The sequence below is a fragment of the Theobroma cacao genome, chromosome 2 (assembly GCF_000208745.1).
Source record: "Theobroma cacao cultivar B97-61/B2 chromosome 2, Criollo_cocoa_genome_V2, whole genome shotgun sequence".
NCBI lineage: Eukaryota > Viridiplantae > Streptophyta > Magnoliopsida > Malvales > Malvaceae > Theobroma > Theobroma cacao.
Window position 1 is genome coordinate 37,144,053 of NC_030851.1, and position 26,392 is coordinate 37,170,444.

Genomic DNA, 26,392 nt, shown 5'->3' on the forward strand with positions numbered 1-26,392 from the left:
CTTATTACCCCGAATGCTGATCGAAACCCCGTAAGGCTTAGCATCAGCTTCTGCATCTCCCCAGTGAGCGACAATTATTAAATCTCACATTTCAAAAAAAAATCACAAGTCATTTCCAAATATAAAATATAAAATATTACTTTGTGGCTCACAAGGGCATTTTCATCATTTTTCTTCGAAAATATCGAAACTCGCCAAAAACATGGTGTAAAAGCTAAATATATTTATACATACTTTAAATCAAATAACTGAAGAATAAAATTACTTTTACAGTGACACGTGGGCCCCCAACTGACTAAGAAGATGTAAGGCTACGAACCCTTAGTTTCTATGATGCAACTCCGAAATTAATTCTCGTCTTAATCAACTATCAACAAATTATTTTCACACTGAGAACAAGGTATCCCACTGAGACCGCCAAGGCTGTTCAATGACCCATACCCATAAACATGTTTTCACATCTAATACACAGCCGTTCCTTGGCGTTGGCTGAGTCTCACTCTCACGTGGTGGCCCGAACGTGAGGTGCACTCAAATCATACCTCAGGAGATACTTCACCCAACATCTCTCCCCGGAGGTAAGTATATAATTGAGTTACCGTGCTCCTCTCATAAGCAGTCCACGAAAACCCCCACCACTGCAGTGACCGTTTAATATACCACCAGACCCATAAAATTTCCAGTAGCATAATATGGCGAATAAAATTTAATCCAATCTACCGAGACCAAATCCAAAACTGTTCATATATTTCATGCCAACCCCAAAAAATTAGCCATCATGCTACCATAGTGTCATAAGCCACAATTTCAATAACATATAAAATCATAAATTTCAACACAGTCTCTATATACTCAATTTTCCCAAAACAATATTTGATTTCAAAATCAGTATAAATCTCATTTTTATTAAACAAAATATTTTAATTAGAAAACATAATATTTAATAATTTAAGCTCACCATTCAATAAAAGCATCAAACAAGTATAATAACTCTAGATATTTAAGACGATAAGTTGTCTAGTCACAGTTCTAGGAGTCGATGTACTCCTAATCTCAGTCTTCAAGCACAATTTCTGTACTTTTACCAGTGTAATTTGCTCACCACCTATCCACAATGTACAATACATAATTCACCACATCAATGCTTGACCATTATAAAATCAATTCAGGCTCGGTATATATGCATGATATGATATACAACTTATCCGACTACCGCTTAAATGCGGTGCTGACCTAATTCGGCCTATTACCCGATTAAATCGATATACGCCGTTTAAACTCCAAATTAATCTTTTTCAGTTTCTATACCTCAATTGCACCCAAATTGACTTAATGTTCCTCAGTGTGGTACAAATTATCAGTCTCGATAACAAATTACGAAAATACCCCTAGTGGGTAAAAATTCGTATTTTTGCTCCGAAAATTCTCATTATTTTTCTAGACTCATAATTCATCATTATTCATCATAATTCCTCAAATAAACATCAAGATCATCAGCTAATATTCCCCTAGAAAATTTGGCCAATAATGGTAATGGAGGAAAATAAATTATTTTCTTGTTGTTTTGTTCCTAAATATACTAAACTAACTTAAAACACTAACATAACTTAAAATCAAATTAATCTAACAAGTTTCTCTCTCCTAACCCATTTTTCCAGAATTGAATTCATCCTCAAATCACATGATTCAACCATGGAAAATGATGGGAAATGCATGGGAAAGGTAAAGCACAAGTCAAAATCAAGAAATTTTACCTTTGGTCACTTGTTTCCTTGAATTTTCACCAATTTTTCCTTGAATTTCTCCCCCTAGGTTTTTGTTTTTCTTTTCCCCTTTGTTTTCTTGCTATGGCCGGCCATAATGAAGAGAAAATGGTGGTGTGGGCTGATTTTTATAGTTAAATAATATAATAATCTAAACTTGCCACATGTCACTACATTATTGGTCCATTTTTTAAATTCTTATCTTTTAAGCTTTAAATCTCCACCACACATTATTCCTTAAAATATCCATAACTTAGATAAAATTCTCAAACTTATCCAAAGTCTTGGTGAAGTAATTTTTGATATTTACACTTTTGCCCCCGTAAAAATCAAAAATTACATTTTTGCCCCAAAAACTGAAAAATTGCCCATAGACATATTTTTTATCCCTTATACTCATATCATTCTCCAATTTGTCAAATGTGATCTAAATTCTCTCAAAATCTCAAATTTTGTCCGCGATTGGAAAAATTACGATTTTACCTTTAGATAGTGAAAATTTCGATTTGACTCTGAATTGATCCTCGAACTCTGAGTTACCATTTTGAGTCATCCCTGATCTGTGAAACTCTTAATTTCACCTTAAAATTCTTATTTGAATTAGTTCGAGAATTAATCGACTTAATGATACCATTAGGGGCAATATCGTCTTTTAACGATTCTTCGAACTTCCTAAATATGCAAACATTCTATTGAGCATGTAAATGACGTCGTAATTATTTTATAGAACAGGATTTGACAAGTAGAGTGTCGATCTCATAGAGAATTGAATTAATCCTTATTGTTAACTAGTAAAATTAATACATCTTAATTTTATCTAAATAATTAAAATTAAAAAAGAAAATTTAAATTAATAAACTAAAAATTAAATATATAAGCAAATTTTACTTCTAGTGATTAATAGACCTAAGATTATGATATCCCTCAATACTTCATCTGAATATTGCCTTGCTCTCTTAACTTAGTTTAATGGATTAAGTTGCTAACTTAAAGTCCTAAATTATTTATACGTCACTGTCGAGTTTCTTATAAAAATATCTCTCTCAATTAATTTACTATATGTTGTTGTAAATTATATTGAAGAAAGATTCATTAAGTTTGTACTCTAATCTTGGCTACGTGTGGCTTACAGGTGTATGTCTACCCTATATGCAATCAAATCACCTAATCAACTAAGTGCATTCGATCATACGCTATTCTATTTAAGGTCTACCTAAATCTCCTTCGTCAAGGTTTAACCTAGGTTTTCAATTCAATCTAATTGGTGATCAGGCAATTAGAAGCATTAAGAATAAAATAAAATAAATAACTTAAATCTATCATACATAATTAAAAGAGAGATAAATAATTCAGACTATATATTGAGTTCAATCATAATCTTAGATAAAAAATTTAGTTCCCCATCAAGTCACACATTATCATCGAATAAAATCCAAACATTAAAAACAAAACCAAGAAAATAAGAGAATATAAGAAAATATAGAAAAACTCAAGAATTGTATTCTTGATCTCCAAATCTCCTTGAATCCTTCAAATTCTTCTTAACTTCAATGACTTTGTGGCTTGACTGTTAGCTGTTAATCTGGTGTTTCTTCCTCCCCCCTTCAAGTCATTCGAAAGGTTGTTTTTATAAGCTTTAAAGTTAAGCCAAGTCGGGTGAAGAAAGAAGTCAATTTCAGCTGGGATTTTCTCATCAGACTATATGAGTTGCAGTCTTGCCCAATTAATTAATAGAAATCATAATTGTTCTAGGACTACTACAGTGTGTCAACTTTGATAAAATATTTGACCATTCTACAGGCCAAAATTGATAAAGTGGTAAACATGAAAGTTGTATATTTTTCTCTTACCTTTCCAATGGTTCAAGAATCTCTTCATTTGAAGCTCTGTAGAGAAAGTTATGATAAAAATATTAAAATATGTACAGTACAAGTCTATACCTCAAAATTGCTCTTTTTCTTTCATTAAAATTTTTCTTTCATCAAACTCCTACAAAAGCACAAATAAATTAATAATAACCAATCTTAACCATATTAAAACCAAATTAGGCATAAAATTAACCATGATCAGATTGACTCACCTAAAATAATTAATTGAAAATAATTAAATAAAACCTACTAATTTCTATATATTACTACAAAAATTAACTAAGCCAAATTATTATCAAAATTAAGCTCAAACAACTCTATATTATAGAGTTATCAATTTGAGACTTTTAGGATTAGTGCAATGAAAGAAGAATTCAACCCTATCTCTTATTTGCTTGAGGCCGTGGAATCCAACACAAACTCCAAAATATATTTCCCAACAAATTTCAAGACTTTTTTTTTTAAATTTAAAATTAAAGCCATCAAGTCCTGATGCCTTAGAACCTCACACTCCCAAATAGCTCTTTTTAATTCTTCGATGGTGATAAGTGCTTGAAGGTTTACAGTATCGGTATGTTTGATGTTCTTGACGTTAAGGCCATGAAACACTGGCTTCAACTATTAGTTTCTAATCCATTAAAGCACTTAAACATTGCTTCCCATACTTCCTTGGGATATGAGAGCCAAAGACCATTCTATCTAATACCTCTCATGTAATTAGTGCATGCTTATGCCTTAACTTTACATTGAAAATATTTTTTATTTTTGTCACATTCCTTAATCCACAATATGCATGACTTTTGCGTCCAAATCAACTCCTTATTCCTAGGCATTCTTTAAATTTCTTGACGGTGTCCTTTTTTAAAGAGATCTCATCATTGGATAAGTCTCTGTTGTTGCCAATTTTATCAAGATCATCAATCTGCTCTTCAAGACTAGCAATCTTGTGGTCAACATTACCAAAGACTTCTCTATTGTTTAAGAGAGATTTTTAATATATTAAGTTTAACCCATAATCAAAAGCTTGGACTTCCTTCCTTGCATATTGATTGCATTCCAATTTTTTGCTACTAAAGATAAATGAAAGAAGGCAATGGTTTCAGATAAATTGTTTTAGGCCTTTTTGGCAAAAATTTTTGAATTTCATGATCCACTTCATTGAGATAGGAAAAGACAACTTTTTCTTGGCATCAAGACCAAACCATGTGAACGTTTTCCCTTGTAGTGTTCAGTTCGCTAATTCAAAACTGTCAACATCCCCTCCCTCTCATTTGCATCCTTCTCTTTCATCAGTGTTTTGTTTGAGTTAAAGTCACCAACACAACACTAGTTTCCTTGATGTTCATCTTCTAGTGAAAGAAGTTCCTTCCAAAGTAGAATTCTTCCCTCAATAATAAAAGAGCATAAACGTTGACAATAACACTTTCGAACCCTAATGACATCCAAGTTCCTTCACTGGTACAAATATATCTCTAATTATTGAGTCACTCTCATTGAATTTTGACTTGTTCCACACCACCAATAAACCTCCAAAATTACCATTAGTAAGGGAGAATCTCCATTCAAGGTTGTAAAAAAGCTAGAGCTTCTCTATGATTTTGTCATAACAATCCCCCATTTTTGTTTCTTGAATCAAGACCATTTCCACCTTGTGGTTGTATATGAATTGCTTGACCATGCAAGTTTTTAGACAGTGACAATTCTATTTTATAGAATTATTTTAGTCCTATTTTGTTCTTAAATGATAGTTAAGTCCTTAAATTTTAATTAGAATTTAGTTATTTTTAGTTGTTTTTCTAATTAATTTTTTTATTGAGTTATTTTAATTTTATATTTTTTTAATTTAATTTGGCTATTATTTATTAGTTCTGATGCTTTTGTAGGATTTAAAAGAATAAGCTTAAATTTGGAAAGAAAGGTGTTTGAAGGACCTAGAATCCTTCTCGTACATGCTTCAGTGTCTTAACCACAACTCTCACTCCAGATGTCAAAATGTTGGCTTTTTAAGCCATTGGAAAGCTAAAAGATAGAGCTACAACTATTATGAAAACCACGTTGCCATGTTTTATCTCAAAGATGGAGAACATCACATTGGAAAATGACTGAGTGTAATGCTATGGGGAAGGCAATTTGAAGGATGATATTTGATGTTTAGGCCTCATAACACTTCTTAACCCACAAGTTGAGTAATTAGGTTAAACTATGTTTAATTTAGGGAATTTTAGGTCAAGATTTTTATTATTTAAAGAGTGCTTTGGGAGAAGTTAAGGGGACAACCCTAAGATATTCAAGAAGCTAGGAGTTGAGGCTAAAGCTTGAAGAGCAAGGCTATATATATTTGTTTTGTTTTTTTCCTTAACTTTTACTTTTCTTGTTACTCTTAATGGTTAAATTTCATATGTTTTTAATTATCTTTGCAATTATGAGTAATTAATTTTATTTTTTTAGGATTGCAATTGAACTCACATGTAATCTAAATTTTAATCTCTTTCTTTCTTATTTTCACTGGAATTGAATTGTTTATTCCAATTTATTCTTAGTACTTTTAATTGCTTAGCTACCAATTAATTTGATTTAGAAACCTAAACATAACTAGGGAAAAAAAGTTTAGTGTAGTCTAAGATTGGAATAACATATGATCATATTAATTGATTTGTGTATAGGATAAGAATATACCTATATGCCATATGTAGCAAGAATTAGAACCTGAATTTAATAAATCTGTTTTAATTTTAATTCACATGGGGATGCAATGATTTGGTTAAAATAGATATTTTTATAAGATTAGTCGGGAGTCCCTTATAAATAATTGAGGAACTCTAAGTTAGCAATTCAAGCCATTGAAATAAGTTAAGGAAAAGAGGTAAGATTTTGATGAAGTGTGAGGGATATTCTAATCCTAGGCTTATTTTTATTTATTTTTATCAAATTTTATTTCTACTTTGATTTTTATTCTTGATAATTAGTTTTGTTAATTTTAGTTTAAATAATTATTTGCTTTTTGATCATTTGAATGAAATTAAATTGTGTTAATTTTAATACTGGTAAAAGTTTTAGAATAATTCTTTGTAGGATCGATACTTTATTTGCCATTATACTATCTTTGTAATACATATACTTGCTTGAGTAGAAAATTAAAAACCAAGTTTTTGACACCGTTGTCGGGGATTGAACTTGAGTCACCCGCATGACAGGCAGGAATACTCACCTACCAAGTCCTCTTAGATTCGAGTAGAGGCTCCGCACAGTGTTGATATTCAATAAGCATATAAAAGCTGAAGAGATAATAAAGTTATAGAAAAATATATACTTGAAGCAGATTAGTGCTGCATTAGCAATTTGTGCAACTTGAAAATAAATATCTTAATTCCAAAAAGATCAAGATCACTGCCATAAAAAAAAAGTGTGCCTACTTCATGGAGGTCAATCAATGATATAAGACAATATAATATCACTACCAAATTTTATTTCTTCCAAATTGTAGCCAACACAATGATTAGAACAATGAAAGAACCACCACAATATTTCATAAAGAGAGATATATACAGGTAGGAAATAGAAGCTAAAAATGGGCCATATGATCTCAGAGAAATTAGTGAGCATCAGTATACTCCGGCTGGGCTAATTTTTCTAGAATTTCCTTTTTATCACCTTGAGATGAAATCCCCAACATTTTCCTTAATTCAAGAATTTTCTCTACCCTTTCGAATAATAAGAGGGTTCCAATTTCTAAAGTCCCCATTGATGATAGAATTGTTCACCACCTCTATCACTACGTAAATATTTAATAAACGATTCATAATGCAATTCAACTTCACTTTTATAGATCCTAAATTTCTCCATAATTTCATCTTTAACATGCAATAAATAAATATGGTAATAACTAAAAAAGTCATCTATAAATGTTACGAATTATTTCTTTTCACTAATAGATAGAGTACTATATATATCACAAACATTAGAATGTATTAATGCAAGCAATTTGGAGTTTCTTTCTACCTTAAGAAATGAGCTTCTTGTAATTTTAGTGACCATGCAAGTTTTGCACATATCAACTTCTTATTGTCAATATTAGATATTAACTCTAAATTATCCATATCATGCATTCTTCAATAATGGAGATGATCTAATCTATTATGCCATAGATTAGATGATGCTACATTACTATTAGAAACATTGAAATAGTCATCAATATAAGTAGAACTAGTAGCATTATTATTGATATTAAACTTGAACATGTTTTTACACAAATAGCTACTTCCCACATATAGTCCACCTTTTGTAAGGATGAACTCATCCATTTCAAATACTAATTTGAAGCCAAACTTATTTAACAAGCCATCAGACATAATGTTCTTTCTAACTTTTGGTACATAATAGACATCATTTAGTATAAGAACTTTTCCAAAAGTAAACATGAGTTGCACGATGCCTTTTCCTTTCACTTGTGTCGTGAAGGAATTTCCCATGCACAACACTATTCCATTACTAACAACTTCTAAGGACTTTAAGAAATTCTTATCCTTGCATATATGCTTTGTTGCACCAGTACCACGCCCTATCATTTTAGAGAAGATTGACCTCGGAAACCATGGCTCACACCTTGTGTCTTGTTTTTCAAAAGTTTATGTTTTGTCTTGATATGTCCAAGCTTATTGTAATGGAAACATGGACCACTTCTTTTTTTTTTGTTAGATTTTATGACTTTTGTCATTCATATCGACAAAATAGTTGCTTTTGTATGAAATCAACTTGTTTGATGGTTTGTGTTCCATCACATGGATCTTTGTCAACTCAAGATTCTTTACTTTAGGATCTTTATCCTTCTAATCTTGATTGACTTCATCTAGTTTGCGATAATATTCTTCTATTCAAAGATGATTACCAGGGTTTTCAAGAGACGTCTCCTCTTTCTTATGCTTTAGAGTTTTCTTATTATCTCTCCATGAAGGGCAGAAGTTTGTCGACTATAAAAGACACAATAATAGCTTCATCCATGTTAAGATCATATTGCCTAAAGCTATTTAGAATGCTTGTCAAGGTCATGAAGTTGATCCATAATAAAACGATCATCAACCATTTTATAGTTATTGAAACAACTAACTAGAAATTTCTTGCTATTTGCATCTCCAGTTGTGTATCTTGCCTCCTTCTTGTCCCATAGTTGTTTTGCACTAGCTCCATTGTAGTATGCATCGAACAATGCATTCGACATTCTATTAAAAATGTATCCCATGCATATGTAGTTGTCATTATACCATTTTTGCCTCTAATGAGTTTGGTTCACGAATTCTTCTTCACTTTCTTATTTTGGTCTTTATGTATCTAGAACATAGGCGATCTTGGGAGTTGTAAGGAGGAAGTGCATCTTTTTTTGCCAATAAATAAAGTTTGCTCCTTTAAAGTGGTCTAACTTAACAATGTTGGTAGCCATCTCTTTTAGGGAAGTCATTTTGTTGAATTCCAATCACACGAATATAGGTCTTAAAATTGTTGATGCAAATGCGGTTTATTTCAAATTCAAAAGAACCAACAAAATTGACTTCAAGGCATGCCTTTATAGATGCTATATTTAAGATTTATTTTGCCCCCACTATTTGGTTTGCAAAAAGAAAATTATGCGAATAGCTTTAAGGATACAAAAAAGTTGACATCTAACTTCATCCTACATTTACGAGAGTAAATTGTTGACACACTTGAGGGTTGCAAAGTTGTTTGACCTTAAAGTTTACTTTATGTGGCAAGTTGATTATAAAGAGTTGGACACTTTTGGTAAACGGTGGGAACTCAAAGTGTTTTTTTTTTTGAATTTTCATTCAATTCGCAACACTTCCCTTACTCTTGCTTTTCTATCATTGTCTTGCTTGTTTAGTTGTATATCAAAATGGTTGTCAAAAAGTCCTTTATGTAAACTTACAAATGTCTTTTCTTTAAAGACACAATTCTTTCATTAAGGCACATCTATGTCTTAAACACGTCATTACATGTTACAAAACATAATTTTTGGATAAAAATATTGTTCTAATAATTACCTTATGAAAGGATAACAATTCATACCATAAGACATAGCCTTTGAGTCACAAAATGAAAAAATAACTTTTCATATCATAACTTCTGAGTAGTGGTGTTTTTCAATTGTCTAGTAATTTTTGTATTTAAGGTGCTTTCTAAATGCTATTTTATCAAGAGAAATAACCTCCCACTCGAAAAATCACCTACAATCTAATAATCACATTATGTGACATAACCTTTCAATTGGTATTTCTTTCCAAGCTGTCATATGAAAAGGCGTAACCTTTCATTTTGAAAATATACCAAAAAATGATTTACAAATATGGTAGCTAGCTAATTATACATGTTATTTCCATATACAAATGTTATGACAATTCATGTTCAAGATATACACATGGAAACTTATTGTACAGATGATTATATACCATCTTTGCAAATCTTTCTATTTTCTAGTATATGCAGTTATGGTAATTTGTTGTAAATAATAAATTGGATGAAAGATTAGCCTCTATAAAAATGTTCAAATTGTAAGGCCAAGTATCTATATTTTCTTAAGTTAGTCTCTCATCCGTTAAACTTGCTTCCTCCACTTTTGTTCAAACTGTTCTTAACGTTGGAATTTGCTTTGCAAAGTCACAAATGGCATGGCTTATATGCTTAATTGTTCTTCTTTCACTAGTTTTCATCTTGAAGGTAGATGACTAGCTCCTTCCTTCATATTTTTATGAAATGAGCATGGTAAATTCTTTCTTTTGGGAAGGCCTAGTCTATTTTTAAATTCTACACAAGTATTCATCTTTTAATATGTTTATAATGTTTATATTTTATTTTCTTCTGGGAGAATTTTATATGTTTTATTATTTATTTGATGTAGAGCGTGATAATGCGTAAGGCTAATTTTGAGAAAAGTGGGACAGAAAAAGCTTCAACAAGCAGGTGAATTCCCATGCCTAATTCATGATTAAAGTTTATTTTGTAGTTCACTTGACTCAACTATTACTAAAACCATCATCCTTTTGGATCTATATTATGTGATCATTATAAGCTTAAGCTTTGTATGTTAAGAGTAACTAAATGACTTGAATCCTTACATCAACACTATCAATTCCATTTCTTATCACTTCTGGTTTGTAGAAAATTAATGAAAAATAAGAATCCCATTTCTGGTAATGATGTGGGAGATTACTTCTTTTTAACTCTTATTATTCTTGTTTCTCTTATCTTATTCTAGATTGTTTTTAGGAAGTTAAACAATAAAAACGAACAAACCTACTACCTACCCAACTTATTAATTATCAAGTTTAATAAAAATATAGTAATCCTTACTGTAATGAATAGCAATATTTTTGTTTCCAACTCTCATTTGACTTCATTCCTATCTTGCGATAGATAAGATGTAATTTATGATATAAAAGCGATTATCTTTTATTGCATAACCCAATTTCGCAAGCGCAAAAATAATTTTCTTACTCTTATTGCAGTACCTTGGCCACGAATTCTGTTGGTTCTACTCAAAACCAAAAGAACAAGACAAAGGTCATTTTCGTGATGGGTGCAACAGCTACAGGTAAATCCAAACTTTCCATTGACCTCGCAACCTATTTCTCGGGCGAAATCATCAACTCGGATAAAATACAAGTTTATGAAGGTTTGGATATCATCACTAACAAAATAACAGAGGCTGAGGGTCGTGGTATACCACATCACATGATAGGGTTTGTTGATCCTAACAAAGACTTCACTGTCGATGACTTTTGTCGCCATGCATTGCAAAACATTGATATTATTTCAAAGAAAGGACAACTCCCCATTATTGCCGGAGGGTCAAATTCTTATTTAGAGACACTGGTGGAGGATTCAAAATTTAAGTTCCAAGACAATTTTGAATGTTGCTTCATCTGGTTAGATGTCTCCAAGTCTGTATTGTACAAGCGAGTAGCAAACCGAGTTGATGAAATGGTTGAAGCAGGTTTGGTGGAGGAAGCTCGGGGGATGTTGGTTCCCGAAGCTGATTATACCAAAGGAATTCGACGGGCTATTGGGGCTCCAGAAATGCACAACTACTTTATGCTTGAGAAGGACACAAACATTGATGATTCTACCAAAAATGAGATACTGGCTCATGCAATTGAAGAAATTAAAGTTAACACTTGTAAGTTGGTAGATTCTCAATTCCGAAAGATTCAACGGCTAAGGGAGGAACTCGGGTGGAAAATGCACCGAATTGATGCGACATCTGTGCATGAGAAATGTGGCAAGGATGCTGAGGATGAATGGATGAAGGAAGTGCTAGAGAAAACCATAACAATAGTGGATGAGTTCTTAAAGTAGAATGCGAACTTCATCCCTTAACAAATAAAAGGACATGTCTGGAGTTGACAGGTAGGACATGGTTTATGCTTGGTGGTAATGATTGTGACAATCTTATTTGATCTGCCCTATGTTAATTGTAGTTCTGCTCAATCATTTCTATATGTTGTTAGGTGTTGTGTTGCTTGGTAATGCGTTAGTTTCTGTTTGATGGTTCGGCGATCGTATGGCCGAAATAATTGTGTGGCGTAGGCTTTTGTTTCTGTAATGTTTAAAGTGCAGTAATTGGACCATTGTAGCGATCAGATGGTCTAATCATCCTTGGCCTTGTCAAATTGCATTTTGTTACATGAATCAATGAAATAAACTTGAGTTGATTGAGCAAAAAAAAAAGCAATATAACCTTTTTTTTAAGTGAAATAGTTTATGGGTGTTTTTTAATATTTAAACTTATCTATTTAGTATGGTTCTATATATTATCCAATGTTAAATTCTTACATCTGTTAATTATGAAGTGGTTGATAACATATCTCTTATGGATGAATGCAATGTATGCATGATAAATATAACTAATCTCTTTAGTTATATAATTGCATCAAACAAATGACAAATAGCAATTAATCTCTTTAGTATTTTATTTTTTGTTGATTTTAAATTTCATTTTTTTATTTTTATGTGTATGAATATATATTTCATACCAATATTCAACTTCCCAATGTAACAAAAAAATTAAATTTTTATAAATCTCTTTTTAAGCATTAGTATCATTGTCATAATGGAGCTTCAGAATTTTTTTCTGAGCCGGAAAGGATTTGTATTAATCACATCAAGTAAAAACAAAAAGAGTTCAACCAGAGGCATTGAACAAAGTTTCGAAAATTAAAAAAAGGGAGCAAAATCCTGAGAAAGATGAGACCAGTGTTGGGAGAGAAAACAAATCCCACCACAGAAGCAGAAAATAGCAAGGAAACATGAGCAGGAACAAGAAAAAAGCAAAACACTATGACATATGGAATAAACAGCAAGCTGGACCAAAAAAGTAAGAGAGCCACAAGCCATAATAAATCACCACCAGGTCAAGAAGAGTGAAGATTTGTCAACTCCAAATTTAGCGAGAGAATCAACAAAAGTATTTCCTTCTCTAAACACATGCCGGAAGGAGACTATAGCAAGAGTGAGTCTCAAAGAATCAATTTCGTGAAAGATATTCCATTTATCCTTTGCTCTTTGATCCACTTTTTTGACCCAAAAAAGTGCAATTTTAATTAGAATCAGATTTAATGGAAGGACAATGACCCGCATAAGAAGATGCCGCAAAGAGTCTCAAAGCATAAAGAGTAGCCATAAATTCAGCATAATTAGAGTCCTAAATATCTAAGGGATCATAAAAATTTCCAACTATAAAATCTTTAGAATTACAAAGAACTCCACCACACCTTATGGCCTTTCAACTATTTTTGAGGCAAGAAGAATTGAGCAGTGATCTGATGTGGAATGTTTAAATCCCCGTTGAGAGAGATCATTAAAGTGGAGAATCCATTCCGTAGATAATAAGAAGCGATCCAATCGACTTCTTTTAAAATCAGTGCCATACCAAGTAAATTTCTTATCCAAAAAAGGCCAGTCTGCAAGCTCACACAGGTTGATAAATTCATTAAATTCGGAAATAACTATGCCAAGGGAAGCACAACCCTTTCGTTCGTCAGCACATCTAACTATATTGAAGTCACCAGCAAAATGCCAGTCAGTTGAAGAAGATGCACGTAAATAAAGAAGATCTTACCATAATTGACATTTTTGCTCCAAATCACAAGGAGCATGAATGTTGACAATAATACAGTTGAAGCTGCTAGGGAGCCCGGTACCATCAAAAACAATAAATCTCTCAGTGATAAGAGAAGAAGAAGAAGGAAAGAAATTCTTATCCCTAATTGTGAGAATGTCTCCTAAACGTCCATTTGCAGGACAAAAGAGCTAACCGATATTACTATGACCCCATAAATGTTCAATAGTACTACTTGAGAATCAACAGATTTCGTTTCTTGAATAAGCAGAATTTGGACTTTATGAAGTTGAACCAACTTACAGGCAGCACTTAATTTTTGAGAACAACCTATCCCACGGATATTCCATGATAGCATATGCATTGCAAGATCAACAAAGGATAGATGGAGAAAAGAAAGACATACAGACTGCAATAAGAGAGAGAAAAAAATGCAGAACAACTCTTCTGACAGACAAAAAACAAGCAGTAGATTCTATCTTACCAACAGTAAGAAACCACCAAAGAGAAGAAATAAAAAAACTAACTTTCACCAACCATCAGAAGAAAGACTTTCGCATATTATAAAAAAGCAAAACAAAAACTAATATATACCAAACGAAACAGGCCATAAAACAAAAATCAAGATAGTTTTACACGTTGGATTTACCCTTCGCACAAGAGATTATTTCCATCTTATGAAGATTATTAACAATAATGTCCTCAAAACACCTCGGATAAAAACCCAATTGCAAGCCTACATCCCATATGGCCTCGATTTCATTAGCGATAATAGCGTTCCGATTATAGAAATCATCATCTGAAATGGATGCATTAGCACATGGGCTATTAGAATTCTGAAGAATTACCCTTTTCGTTTGCCTATTAATTCCCTTATTCCTTTGCTTCCTAAGTTTTCTTAACCTTCTTTTCCCTCCTTTAACCACACCACATATATCTTCCGAGAAAGTTTCTTTACGATTACTTTTTTGAAGGTGGGATAGCCAACAGATCATCATGTTCAATAGAAACATCACCTTTAGAAAGAGAGCCTTGTTGTTCATCAGAACCCAAACCTTGAAGGTTAACACAATCGTTCTTAAAAGTCGACTCAGAAGCTGATTTGGAAATTAACATTGAGCACAACAGAGGGCTTGAAAAGTCTAGGCAGAAATTTGGATGGCAAGGAGAAGAGAAAGCCAAGCCTGGATTATGGTGATTAAGATTGGATGGGCAAGTCATGAAAGGAATGCCTTGGGCTGAAACACCTTGGGAGTCACAAGGTGATAAGGGAACCGCTAATTGTGGGCTTGAAACATTTCGGGTGAAGTGCTTGGGCCTAAGGAAAGTGTAATTTTCCAAAAGTAATTTAATAAGTAAATCAATGAATAAACAAGTTGACAGCAAATTTTCCAAACTCCTGAAAAGAAAATGCATAAGTATAAATAGTGAAGAGTAAAGAGAAAATTGCACAAACGATTTATAGAAGTTTAGCCTTCTCCCGAGGTGCCTATGTCCTCTCACTTAACAAGCTAACGAGTTCAGTCCTTTATGATTAAAAATGAATACAATGCCTTTTTAAGGTTCAAGCATAATTATCGTCTTTTCAAAGTTCAAGCATAACCTCTAAATACCACTTTTTGAAGGCTGAGGTTTTATTTTTTGATTTGTACAACCTCTCCTCTTTTACTAGGTGAAAACTAAGGATACCTCTAGAAGGTAAATTTTGCTAAGTAAGTACAAGGTTGGAAGAGTTTGAGTATGAAACAAAGAAGTGTATAAATGATAAGAGTGAAGGTATAAAGAAAATATAACTCAAAGTTAACTTAAAAGCTTGGTAGAAGAATGTGAACTGCTTGCACTAGCTTAGTTTCTCTTTCTTTCTTCCGTGTTTCTTCATGAGATTTGATAGTTAAGCAAATGATGTTTTTCTTCTTTATTCTAACCTCAAAAATGTGCCCAAAAGGTTCTTTTAATACTTGGAGAAGCTTTCGAACCAATAGAGAACATGTGGTGAAGAAACTAGTCGTGTTTCCTTTGGTTTTCATGTCTAAAGGCTAGTTTTGTATAGAAGGAGTGATCCCTCTAAAGTGGGGATCGATCTTTAAAGGCAGCAAGGATTCTGGACCATTCTATGAAGTGGAGAACAATCCTTACAACTCATTTTTCAGAAAAACCTTATTTTGAACCTTTTTTTCATATAGTAGGTATTCTCTTTGTGTGTGTGTGTGTGTGTCAAAAACATAAATATTATCGAAATTCACATTACCTTCCATGTGTTTGTGAAATCTCTTGCCATGAATATCATGCACTTCGAATAAGTTTATACTCATGCAAACTTCAAACTAGTTTAAAATTTCATAAGTTTACTTTTCATCTCCCTCTCCACCAATGTAAGCTATGTTGGCTCCATTAGTTTTTGATGATAATAAAATATTCTTATTTATTTTTGTCTAATACCTTTACTTGAGTGTGCAGGAAATTAATATATGAAATTAATTTCTTAACTCTTCAAAGAGTATTTTTGAAAGAAAAAAAGAGAGATAAAATCAACAAGATGTAATTGAATAACAAGGAAAAAGCTTATTGGTGAAATTAGGAAGAACATTAGTTGACCAAATTTCAAATTGGAGAAATGACGGGCTGAAGAGTTTGAAAAACAGAATCAATTTAGTCAACCAAGTCAGTTGACTAAGTGCTCTCTACCACAATCTGCAAACCAGAAACAAAACCAACTTAGTCAACCAAGTTAGTCGACTAAGAGCTCGCTGTCTGCAATTTGAATCAGAGCACTACAAGACAGACTAATAGTTAGAAGTCATCCTCAATTGTTTCTAACGGATATAAACTGCCAAACTACCATCAGAGTTGCATTTCCAAGTATAAAAGGGTCTTCCAACAATGAGAAACAAGTTTTTAGAAGCCTTGAATGAGATTTGAGCTATAGAAAGTAGAAAAACCAGAAAAGCTTCACTGCACTTGTCTACACTTAAACGCTTACTCTTTGCCATTGTATTTAGCACTCAATCTTGTACCATTCAGATCAACTTGTGATCATAGGTACTTTCTTTAACCTTTCTTCTTATATACTTAGAGTGAAGGAGTCACTCTAAGGGGTTGTTCAAGCTTGGAAAAGCTTGAATGTTATAAGTTGTGGTTGAGCCTTGGAAAATCACTTTGGGTTTTAGTTGAGCCCGTGAAAAACTAGTGTAAAGGTTTTGGCTGAGCTTTCGAAAAGCCATTGTAAAAGTTTGGTGAAAGCTTGTGAATTTCACTAGATTTTTAGTGAATTGTTGGGAAAATTCTTGGTTGGATAATAAAGGTAGTGGATGTAGGTCTTGGACCGAACCACTCTAAATTGTTGTGCATCTTATACTCTGTTTTTATTTTTTTTTTGTTTTGAAAATTAGTTCCACACCTTGTTAAGAGCCAAATTGTGCTATTCACCCCCCCCCCCTCTAGCACATATTAATAGGATAAATAGGCTAGTACTCAATTAAGGATCCTTAGGACTTTATTCAGCTTGTAACATGTGGCTAGGGTTGAGGTAGGATAAAGGACAATATAGAGCTCAAGTCACCCAAAACACAAAATTATTGTAGGACCTATAGAGCCTTATTGTTTTTCTTCACCGAGTACACCCTTTTTCTTTCACTTTCGCTTTTCCTTCATCAAACATTTTTTTTATTTTGAATTCAACACCCCCAAACTTGTTTCTTTCGTTAATAATGGGACAAATGCTTCACAAAAATTTTGCATTTTTCTTTATAATTCATATTTCCACTTTTTTCATCACATAACTCAAGACATAATTCCTAAAATAATTTATATGCTTAGGAGTGAGGGTTATAAAATTGGAAAAAAATTTCAAAGGCTAAGCTAATTTTATTCATGCGTTTAATAAAAAAAATGACAATTTAAACTCAAAGAGATGAATTAGGGATAAAAATTTAACCAGGTTAGCTTAAAAGGCTTAATCGGTCCAAGGATGGCCAAAGTTATCTCCCTAAAGTCGGAGCCACAATTTACTAGTCATCCTCATCCTCCTCACTAAAGTCGTCATTAGAGTTCGTGTCCATGGCAAAGAAGGGAAAACAACCATATCCATCCTTATATGCTTAGCATATGCTTGCATAATTTGCTCAAGTGCTCGATTCTGCCTCTCTCGGCATTCCAAGCAACGATCAATCCATTCTATCCATTGAGCTACATTGCGGGTCGGAGGTCTCGGTGGAAATTATGGAGTAGCTTGGGAAAAACTACTAGCTATTGCAACAGACTCCTCCAATTTCCTCAGAATTCCCATGGTGATTGGAATTTTAGGTTGCTGCAATTCTTTTCTATCATTCCATTGCACACTAGTTTTCCCACCCAAGGTAGTTATCAAAAAAGGAAATCTTATACCATTTTGTTTAGTTCGACTCGTGTTTAATATGGAATGAAAGATAACCTTACCAATGTCGATGAATTTACAAGTTATAATAGCATAAATAAGAATGGTGAGATCCTTTGTAACATTGCTTACGTGGGTTGATGGAAGGAAACTCGTTGCCACAAAATGTAGCCACATTTTCTGCTTCTTCTTCATTACACTACGCTTGAACGAGACAGGCTCTCAATGGGACCTTTTCTATTGTGCATCTGTAACATAAAGCTCTAAGATTATTGCATCACAATCTTGATGATCACCTAAATATTGCCCATATTCATCACATTCAATATTCAGAGTTCCAAAGAATCCGGCGATAGCCTAACTATTGAATGGTACCTATTTACCACGTACAAACACAATGCCAGCAATATGTTTAAAAACATTCCCATAGAACTCCCTTGCCACTAGAACGACTACAACTTCAGGTCAGGCAAAGAGTTGCTGCAAATGTCGTTTTTCAATCATCTGATGTATCTCTTTATAATGGACTAAGGGAATATTTCAGGGATGGACACCTTGTTAATCAGCGACCTATAATATCGTCTAGAAGCCTTCGTAAGTACAAACTTTGAACGATCAAATAAGCCACTCGAACTTGGTTTAGATCTCCTTGGTGCCATTACTGCAAGAAATTTCAACAATCCACTAAACAAAGGCAACCCAAACAACAAGTGTTTAATAATTTTCAAATTCTCATAAAAAGATTATACAAAATATAATAGGTGAAAATCATGAAATGTCTAAATGCAATAATCCACTAATTGATTCTAAAATTCAACTTACCCGACCTAAAAGTTGAAACTAATACAATTATCCACTAAACAATTTTTACTAACCCACACCATAATCATGAAGAATTTCTACACACCCATCAACAATTAAGCAACATTCTACTAACCCACAACATAATCATTAAGAATTCTGACACACTCATCATTAAGCACACAAAATTCTACTTACCCAACTTAAATTGCATTTACCAAAATCACCAAAAATGTCAATATACTCATCATTCACTAAGCACAATTCCTCTTATCCAACCAAAATTGTCAAGAATGTCACAACTTACCCATCTAATATGAAAGTCCTTAAATCTAACAATGGCAATAACTATTAACAAGAATTCTCAAAAACTAATCACAATTTTGATGAAAAACAGAATCAATTTAGTCAACCAAGTCAGTTGACTAAGTGCTCTCTACCAGAATCTGCAAACCAGAAACAAAACCAACTTAGTCAACCAAGTTAGTCAACTAAGAGCTCGATGTCTACAATTTGAACCAGAGCACTACAAGGCAGACTAACAGCTAGAACTCATCCTTAACTGTTTCTAATGGATATAAATTGCCAAATTGCCATCAGAGTTACATCTCCAAGTATAAAAGAGTCTTCCAACAATGAGAAACAAGTTTTTAGAAGCCTTGAATGAGATTTGAGCTATAGAAAGTAAAAAAATCAGAAAAGCTTCACTGCACTTGTCTGCACTTAAACGCTTACTCTTTGCCATTGTATTTAGCACTCAATCTTGTACCATTCAAATCAACTTGTGATCATAAGTACTTTCTTTAACCTTTCTTCTTATATACTTAGAGTGAAGGAGTCACTCTAAGGGGTTGTTCAAGCTTGAATGTTATAGGTTGTGGTTGAGCCTTGGAAAATCACTTTGGATTTTAGTTGAGCCCATGAAAAACTAGTGTAAAGGTTTTGGCTGAGCTTGCGAAAAGCCATTATAAAAGCTTGGTGAAAGTTTGTGAATTTCACTAGATTCTTAGTGAATTATTGAGAAAATCCTTGGTTAGATAATAAAGGTAGTGGATGTAGGTCTTGGACCGAACCACTCTAAATTGTTTTACATCTTATACTTTGTTTTTATTTTTTTTGTTCTGAAAATTAGTTCCACACCTTGTTAAGAGCCAAATTGTGCTATTCACCCCCCCTCTAGCACATATTAACGGGACCAACAGGCTAGTACTCAATTAAGGATCCTTAGGACTTTATTCAGCTTGTAACATGTGGCTAGGGTTGAGATAGGATAAGGGATAATATATAGCTCAAGTCACCCTAAACACAAAATTGTTATAGGACCTATGTAGCCTTATTGTTTTTCTTCACTAAGTACACCCTTTTTCTTTCACTTTTGCTTTTCCTTCATCAAACATTTTTTTTATTCTGAATTCAACACCCCCAAACTTGTTTCTTTCATTAATAATGGGACAAATGCTTCACAAAAATTTTGCATTTTTCTCTACAATTCATCTTTTCCACTTTTTTCATCACATAACTCAAGACATAATTCCTAAAATAATTTATATGCTTAGGAGTGAGGGTTATAAAATTGGAGAAATTTTTCAAAGGCTAAGCTAATTATATTCATGTGTTAATCAAAGAAAATGACAATTTAAACTCAAAGAGATGAATTAGGGATAAAAATTTAACTAGGTTAGCTTAAAAGGCTCAATCGGTCCAAAGATGGCCTAAGTTATCTCCCTAAAGTCAGAGCCACAATCTACTGGTCATCCTCATCCTCCTCACTAAAGTCGTCATTAGAGTTCGTGTCCATGGGCAAAGAAGGGAAAACAACCATATCCATCCTTATATGTTTAGCATATGCTCGCATAATTTGCTCAAGTGCTCGATTCTGCCTCTCTCGGCAGTCCAAGCAACGATCAATCCGTTCCATCCATTGAACTACATTACGGGTAGGAGGTCTCGGTGGAAGTTGTGGAGTAGCTTGGGAAAAACTACTAGCTATTGCAACAAACTCCTCCAATTGCCTTAGAATTCCCATGGTGATTGGAATTTTAGGTTGTTATAATTCTTTTCTATCATTCCATTGCACACTAGTTTTCCCACCCAAGGTAGTTATCAAAAAAGGAAATCTTATACCATCTTGTTTAGTTTGACTCGTGTGTAATATGGAATGAAAGATAACCTTACCAATGTCGATGAATTTACAAGTTATAATAGCATAAATAAGAATGGTGCGATCGTTTGTAACATTGCTTACGTGAGTTGATGGAAGGACACTCGCTGCCACAAAACGTAGCCACACTTTCTGCTCATTCTTCATTACACTATGCTTGAACGAGACAAGCTCTCAATGGGACCTTTTCTATTGTGCATCCGTAACATAAAGCTCCAAGATTATTGCATCACAATCTTGATGATCACCTAAATATTGCCCATATTCATCACATTCAATATTCAGAGTTCCAAAGAAACCGACGATGGCCTAACTATGGAATGGTACCTATTTACCACGTACAAACGCAATGCCAACAATATGTTTAAAAACATTCCCATAGAACTCCCTTGCCACTAGAATGACTACAACTTTAGGTCGGGCAAAGAGTTGCTGCCAATGTCGTTCTTCAATCATCTGATGTATCTCTTTATAATCGAGTAAGGGAATATTTCAAGGATGGACACCTTGTTAATTAGCGAACTATAATATCGTCTATAAGCCTTCGTAAGTACAAACTTTGAACGATCAAATGAGCCACTTGAACTTGGTTTAGATCTCTTTGGTGCCATTACTGCAAGAAATTTCAACAATCCACTAAACAAAGGCAACCTAAACAACAAGTGTTTAATAATTTTCAAATTCTCATAAAAAGATTATACAAAATATAATTGGTGAAAATCATCAAATGTCTAAATGCAATAATCCACTAATTGATTCTAAAATTCAACTTACTCAACCTAAAAGTTAAAACTAATACCATCATCCACTAAACAATTTTTACTAACCTACACCAAAATCATGAAGAATTTCTACACACCCATCAATAATTTAGCAACATTCTACTAATCCACACCATAATCATTAAGAATTCTAACATACTCATCATTAAGCACACAAAATTCTACTTACCTAACTTAAATTGCATTTACCAAAATCACCAAAAATGTCAATATACTCATCATTCACTAAGCACAATTCCTCTTATCCAACCAAAATTGTCAAGAATGTCACAACTTACCCATCTAATATGAAAGTCCTTAAATCTAACCATGGCAATAACTATTAACAAGAATTCTCAAAAACTAATGACAATTTTGATGAAAACAACTTACTTGAAAAAATATGTTGAGAAAATGATGAATGGTGAATGGGTTTGTAAATGGGATGATTACAAGAACTTGACAACTCAAAAGACAAGTGTTGGAGTAGTTGAGAGGCAAGGAATATTGAAGGAGGAAGAGGAAAGAGAGTTTGAGCGGTTGTAGAATGGCAAAAACAAATAGCAAAGGTGATTTAAACCCAGTTAGGGGTGGGCCCCAAACCAGTGCCGTGATTGTTAAGCTTTCTACACTTGAAGCATAATGCTTTGGGTTTCAACACCACGTCGCTAATGAGTGAGGGCCGTAGCGCTCAAGCCCTCTATTTTAAGCAAATTTTACCTTCAATTTCAGCGTCATAGCACTAAGCAATGAAGGCTATGGTGCCCAAGTATTTTGTTTGGTTTTAGGTTACGCAGACTTTCAGTGCTGTGGTGATCCCATTTAAGGGTCGTGGCTCTAAAACCTTTTTTTTTTCTTTTTTGATTTTTGAATTTTTGACTCATAAGACCTATAAAATAAGGCACAAAACATTTATAATATTAAATAAACATCAAATGACAAACAAAAATTGTAAATACAACTAAAGAAAATAAATACTAAAGTAAGCTAAGTTTAGAAACTGGGGTTGCCTCCCAATAAGTGTTTCTTTATAGTTACTAGCTTGACTATGATACTTCATCACCAAAATAACGTTTGAGGCTTTGTTTCATTATGTTAAATGCTCTAGTAAGAGTACTAAAAATCTCAATAAATCCATAAGACAAAACTTTTACCAATTTAAAGGTTTTCCACCAATATGGTTGAAGTTGCCATGGTAAAAAATGGATGTGTGAACTAGAGAGTACTACTCGCCATCTAACCTCAAAATCAAGATCACTAAAAGGTGGTGGATTATGCTCATCATAACATTGCTTAGTTTTAAGATGTGGTGGCGGTGGCTTTGACTCAAGAGTTAGTACTTGCTTTCTTGTAGGTGGTGGAGCAGGATTACCTTTACCTTCATCATCTAAGTCCACTTTATAGCAATGATTTGTAGTTGAAGGATACTTAGCTGTATTGAAAATAGTAAATTCAACTACCTCCTCTACAACTCCTATCGTTATTTTTCCTTCTTTTACATCGATGAGTACACTTGTAATGGCCAAGAATGGATGTCCTAGCATGATTGAAACCTCTTGATCTTCCTCCATCTCAAGTACAAAGAAATCTACTAAAATGTATAATTTCCCCACTTTAAACAAGATATCCTCTATAATCCCAAAAGGGTCCCTTATTGTCTTATCTGCTAGCTGCAATGTGACCGCAATAGGTTAAATATCCTTTAGCTCAAGTCTCCTAGCAATAGACAAAGAAATAATTAAAACACCAACACCCAAATCACACAAAGATTTCAAAAAAAATTAAAATTATCAATTGAGCAATGGATAGAAGAACTCCCTAGGTCCTTAAGCTTTGGTCGAAGCTGATTATGGATTACCATGTTACACTCCTCAACGAGTGTAACTATCTCGAAATCCTCTAATTTCCTTTTTTTCGTCAATATGTCCTTCAAAAACTTCACATATGACGACATTTGCTCTAAAACTTTTGCGAAAGAAATATTGATGTGAAGCTTTTTGAATACCTTGAGAAACTTTTAGAAGTACCAATCAAGCTTTTGTTTTTGAAAGCGCCAAAGAAAGGGTGGTGGTGGTAGGTTTGCCTTTGCTTCTTTCTCTTCAATTTGCTTGTCAACTGTTTTAGTAACTATTTCATTCTCAATAAGCTTATCTTGAATTCTAGCTTGCCTAACATTATTTTCAACCTATTTCCACCCTTCAGGGTGATTGCCATAGCTTGTTTTTTTATCTTTTCTCTTAGGATTCGCCTCTGTATCACTAGGTAGTGTTCCTTAAGCTCTATTGTTTAATAAGTTGGCAAGTTGACCAACCTGAGTCTTGAGGTTTGGAAGTGATGTTGCTTGACTCTGAATGAGAGCTGTTTGACTTTGGATGATGTTATCTTCTTTTCCAAGTACCGGCTTAGTAAATCCTTTACGGCTGGCTTCTTATTTAGAATAAACGCTCTTGCTTGTTATTGGAATCCCGAAGGTGCATTCAGCCTTGAGGATGAGGATGATCCTTGATTATTAGTGCAAGAAAAGTTTGGATGGTTCCTCTACCCTAGGTTGTAAGTGTTAGAGTAAGAGTTATTCTATTATTTGTTCCCCACAAATTTCACTATTTCTGTCATACTTGGACATTGATGCCTTGCATGATCATCTCCACAATACGCACAAACTACATAAGGACTTTGAATGGACTTAGTACTAAAAGATTTAAGTGTCTTAGTTAAAATTGCGAATTGTGTGGATAATGCCAAAATAGCATCTACATCATGAATTCTAAGTACTCTCCTATGCATTGATCGTTTTATTAACCACTAGTAGTTGTTTGTAGCCATCTCCTCTAATAAAACGTATTCCTCGTTAATTGATTTAGCCATTAAAGCTCTTCCTGCAACAGCATTAATGGTGGTTCAAACTTGACCACTCAAGCCATTATAAAATGTCTACACTTGAAGCCACTTTGCAAGACCATGATGAGGGCAATGCCAAAGTAAATCATTGTATCTTTCCCAAGCCTAGTACAATGATTCAAAATCTAGCTACATGAAAGATGTGATATCATTCCTCAATTCGTTGTCTAGGCCGGAAGAAAGAACTTAGCAAGGAACTTTTGAGTAAGATCATCCCACGTTGTTATTAATCTAGTAAAGAGTGCATGCAGCCACACTTGAGCTTTATCCCTCAATGAAAAATGGAAAAGCCTAAAATAAATTGCATCGTCTGTGACACCATTGTGCTTAGAATTATCACATATCTCCAAAAAGTTTGAAATATGACCATTTGGATCATCATTTGAAAGGACCCCAAATTGGGCTGAAGTTTGAATCAAGGTGATGATAGCTGACTTGATCTTGAAGTTGTTGGCTTGAATAATTGGCCTTCAAATACTCAATGGAATCCCTTGCACCAATGGAACAACATAATCCCTTAAGCAACGATTTTCAACTACTACTCGCTCTTGGAATTGCTGCTCACCCTATCGGTCAGCCATTGTATTTGTTTAAGCAAAATCTTGTTGTTTAAGAAAATATCTAAGAGGGGGGAGGTGAATTAGATATATTAAAATTCTTTTTCTCAAATTCAACTTTCCAATGAAGGCAAATAAAAAATAAGTTTCTCAAGTTTGCTTTCATTCAAATCATGCCAAAAGTAATTTAATAAGTAAATCAATGAATAATCAAGTTGAAAGCAAATTTTCCAAACTCCTGAAAATAAAATGCACAAGTGTAAATAATGAAGAGAAAAGAGAAAATTGCATAAACGATTTATAGAAGTTTGGCCCTCTCCCGAGGTGTTTACGTCCTCTCACTTAGCAAGCTAAAGAATTTAATCCTTTATTATTAAAAATGAATACAATGCCTTTTTAAGGTTCAAGCATAATCATCGCCTTTTAAAAGTTCAAGTACAACCTCTAAATACTATTTTTTGAAGGCTGAGGTTTTTTTTTCTTTGTTTGTACAACCTTTCCTTTTTTACTCGATAAAAAGCAAAGATACCTTTAGAAAGTGAATTTGCTAAGGAAGTACAAGGTTGGAAGAGTTTAAGTATGAAACAAAGATGTGTATATATGATAGAAGTGATGGTGCAAAGAAAAAGATAGCTCAAAGATAACTTAAAAGCTTTGTAGAATAATGTGAACTGCTTACACTAACTTAGTTTCTTTTTCTTTCTTCCATGTTTATTCATGGGATTTGATAGTTAAGCAAATGATGTTTTTCTCCTCTCTTCTAACCTCAAAAATATGCCCAAAAGGTTCTTTTAATACTTGGAAAAGCTTTCGAACCAATAGAAAACATGTGGTGAAGAAACTAGCCGTGTTTCCTTTGATATTCATGTCTAAAGGCTAGTTTTGTATAGAAGGAGTGATCCCTCTATGGTGGGGATCAATCTTTACAAAGCAGTAAGGATTCTAGTCCATTCTATGAAGTGGAGAACAATCCTTACAACTCATTTTTGAGAAAAACCTTATTTTGAACCCTTTTTTCATATGGTAGGTATTCTACATTAAAGCAATAAGGTAGGTATTCAAAAATTTCCTCTCTTTTACCTTCTACTAAGTACCTGAATAAATCA

At 33.4% G+C, this 26,392-nt stretch overlaps 1 protein-coding gene across 1 annotated transcript; it reads left to right on the forward strand.

Annotated features, from left to right (window-relative positions):
- LOC18609940 (adenylate isopentenyltransferase 5, chloroplastic) lies at positions 10,527-12,097 on the forward strand. The gene is made up of 2 exons (XM_018115001.1): positions 10,527-10,579; positions 11,125-12,097. Exons 1-2 carry the CDS (start codon positions 10,527-10,529, stop codon positions 11,972-11,974), a joined length of 903 nt encoding a protein of 300 aa, XP_017970490.1. The 3' UTR covers positions 11,975-12,097.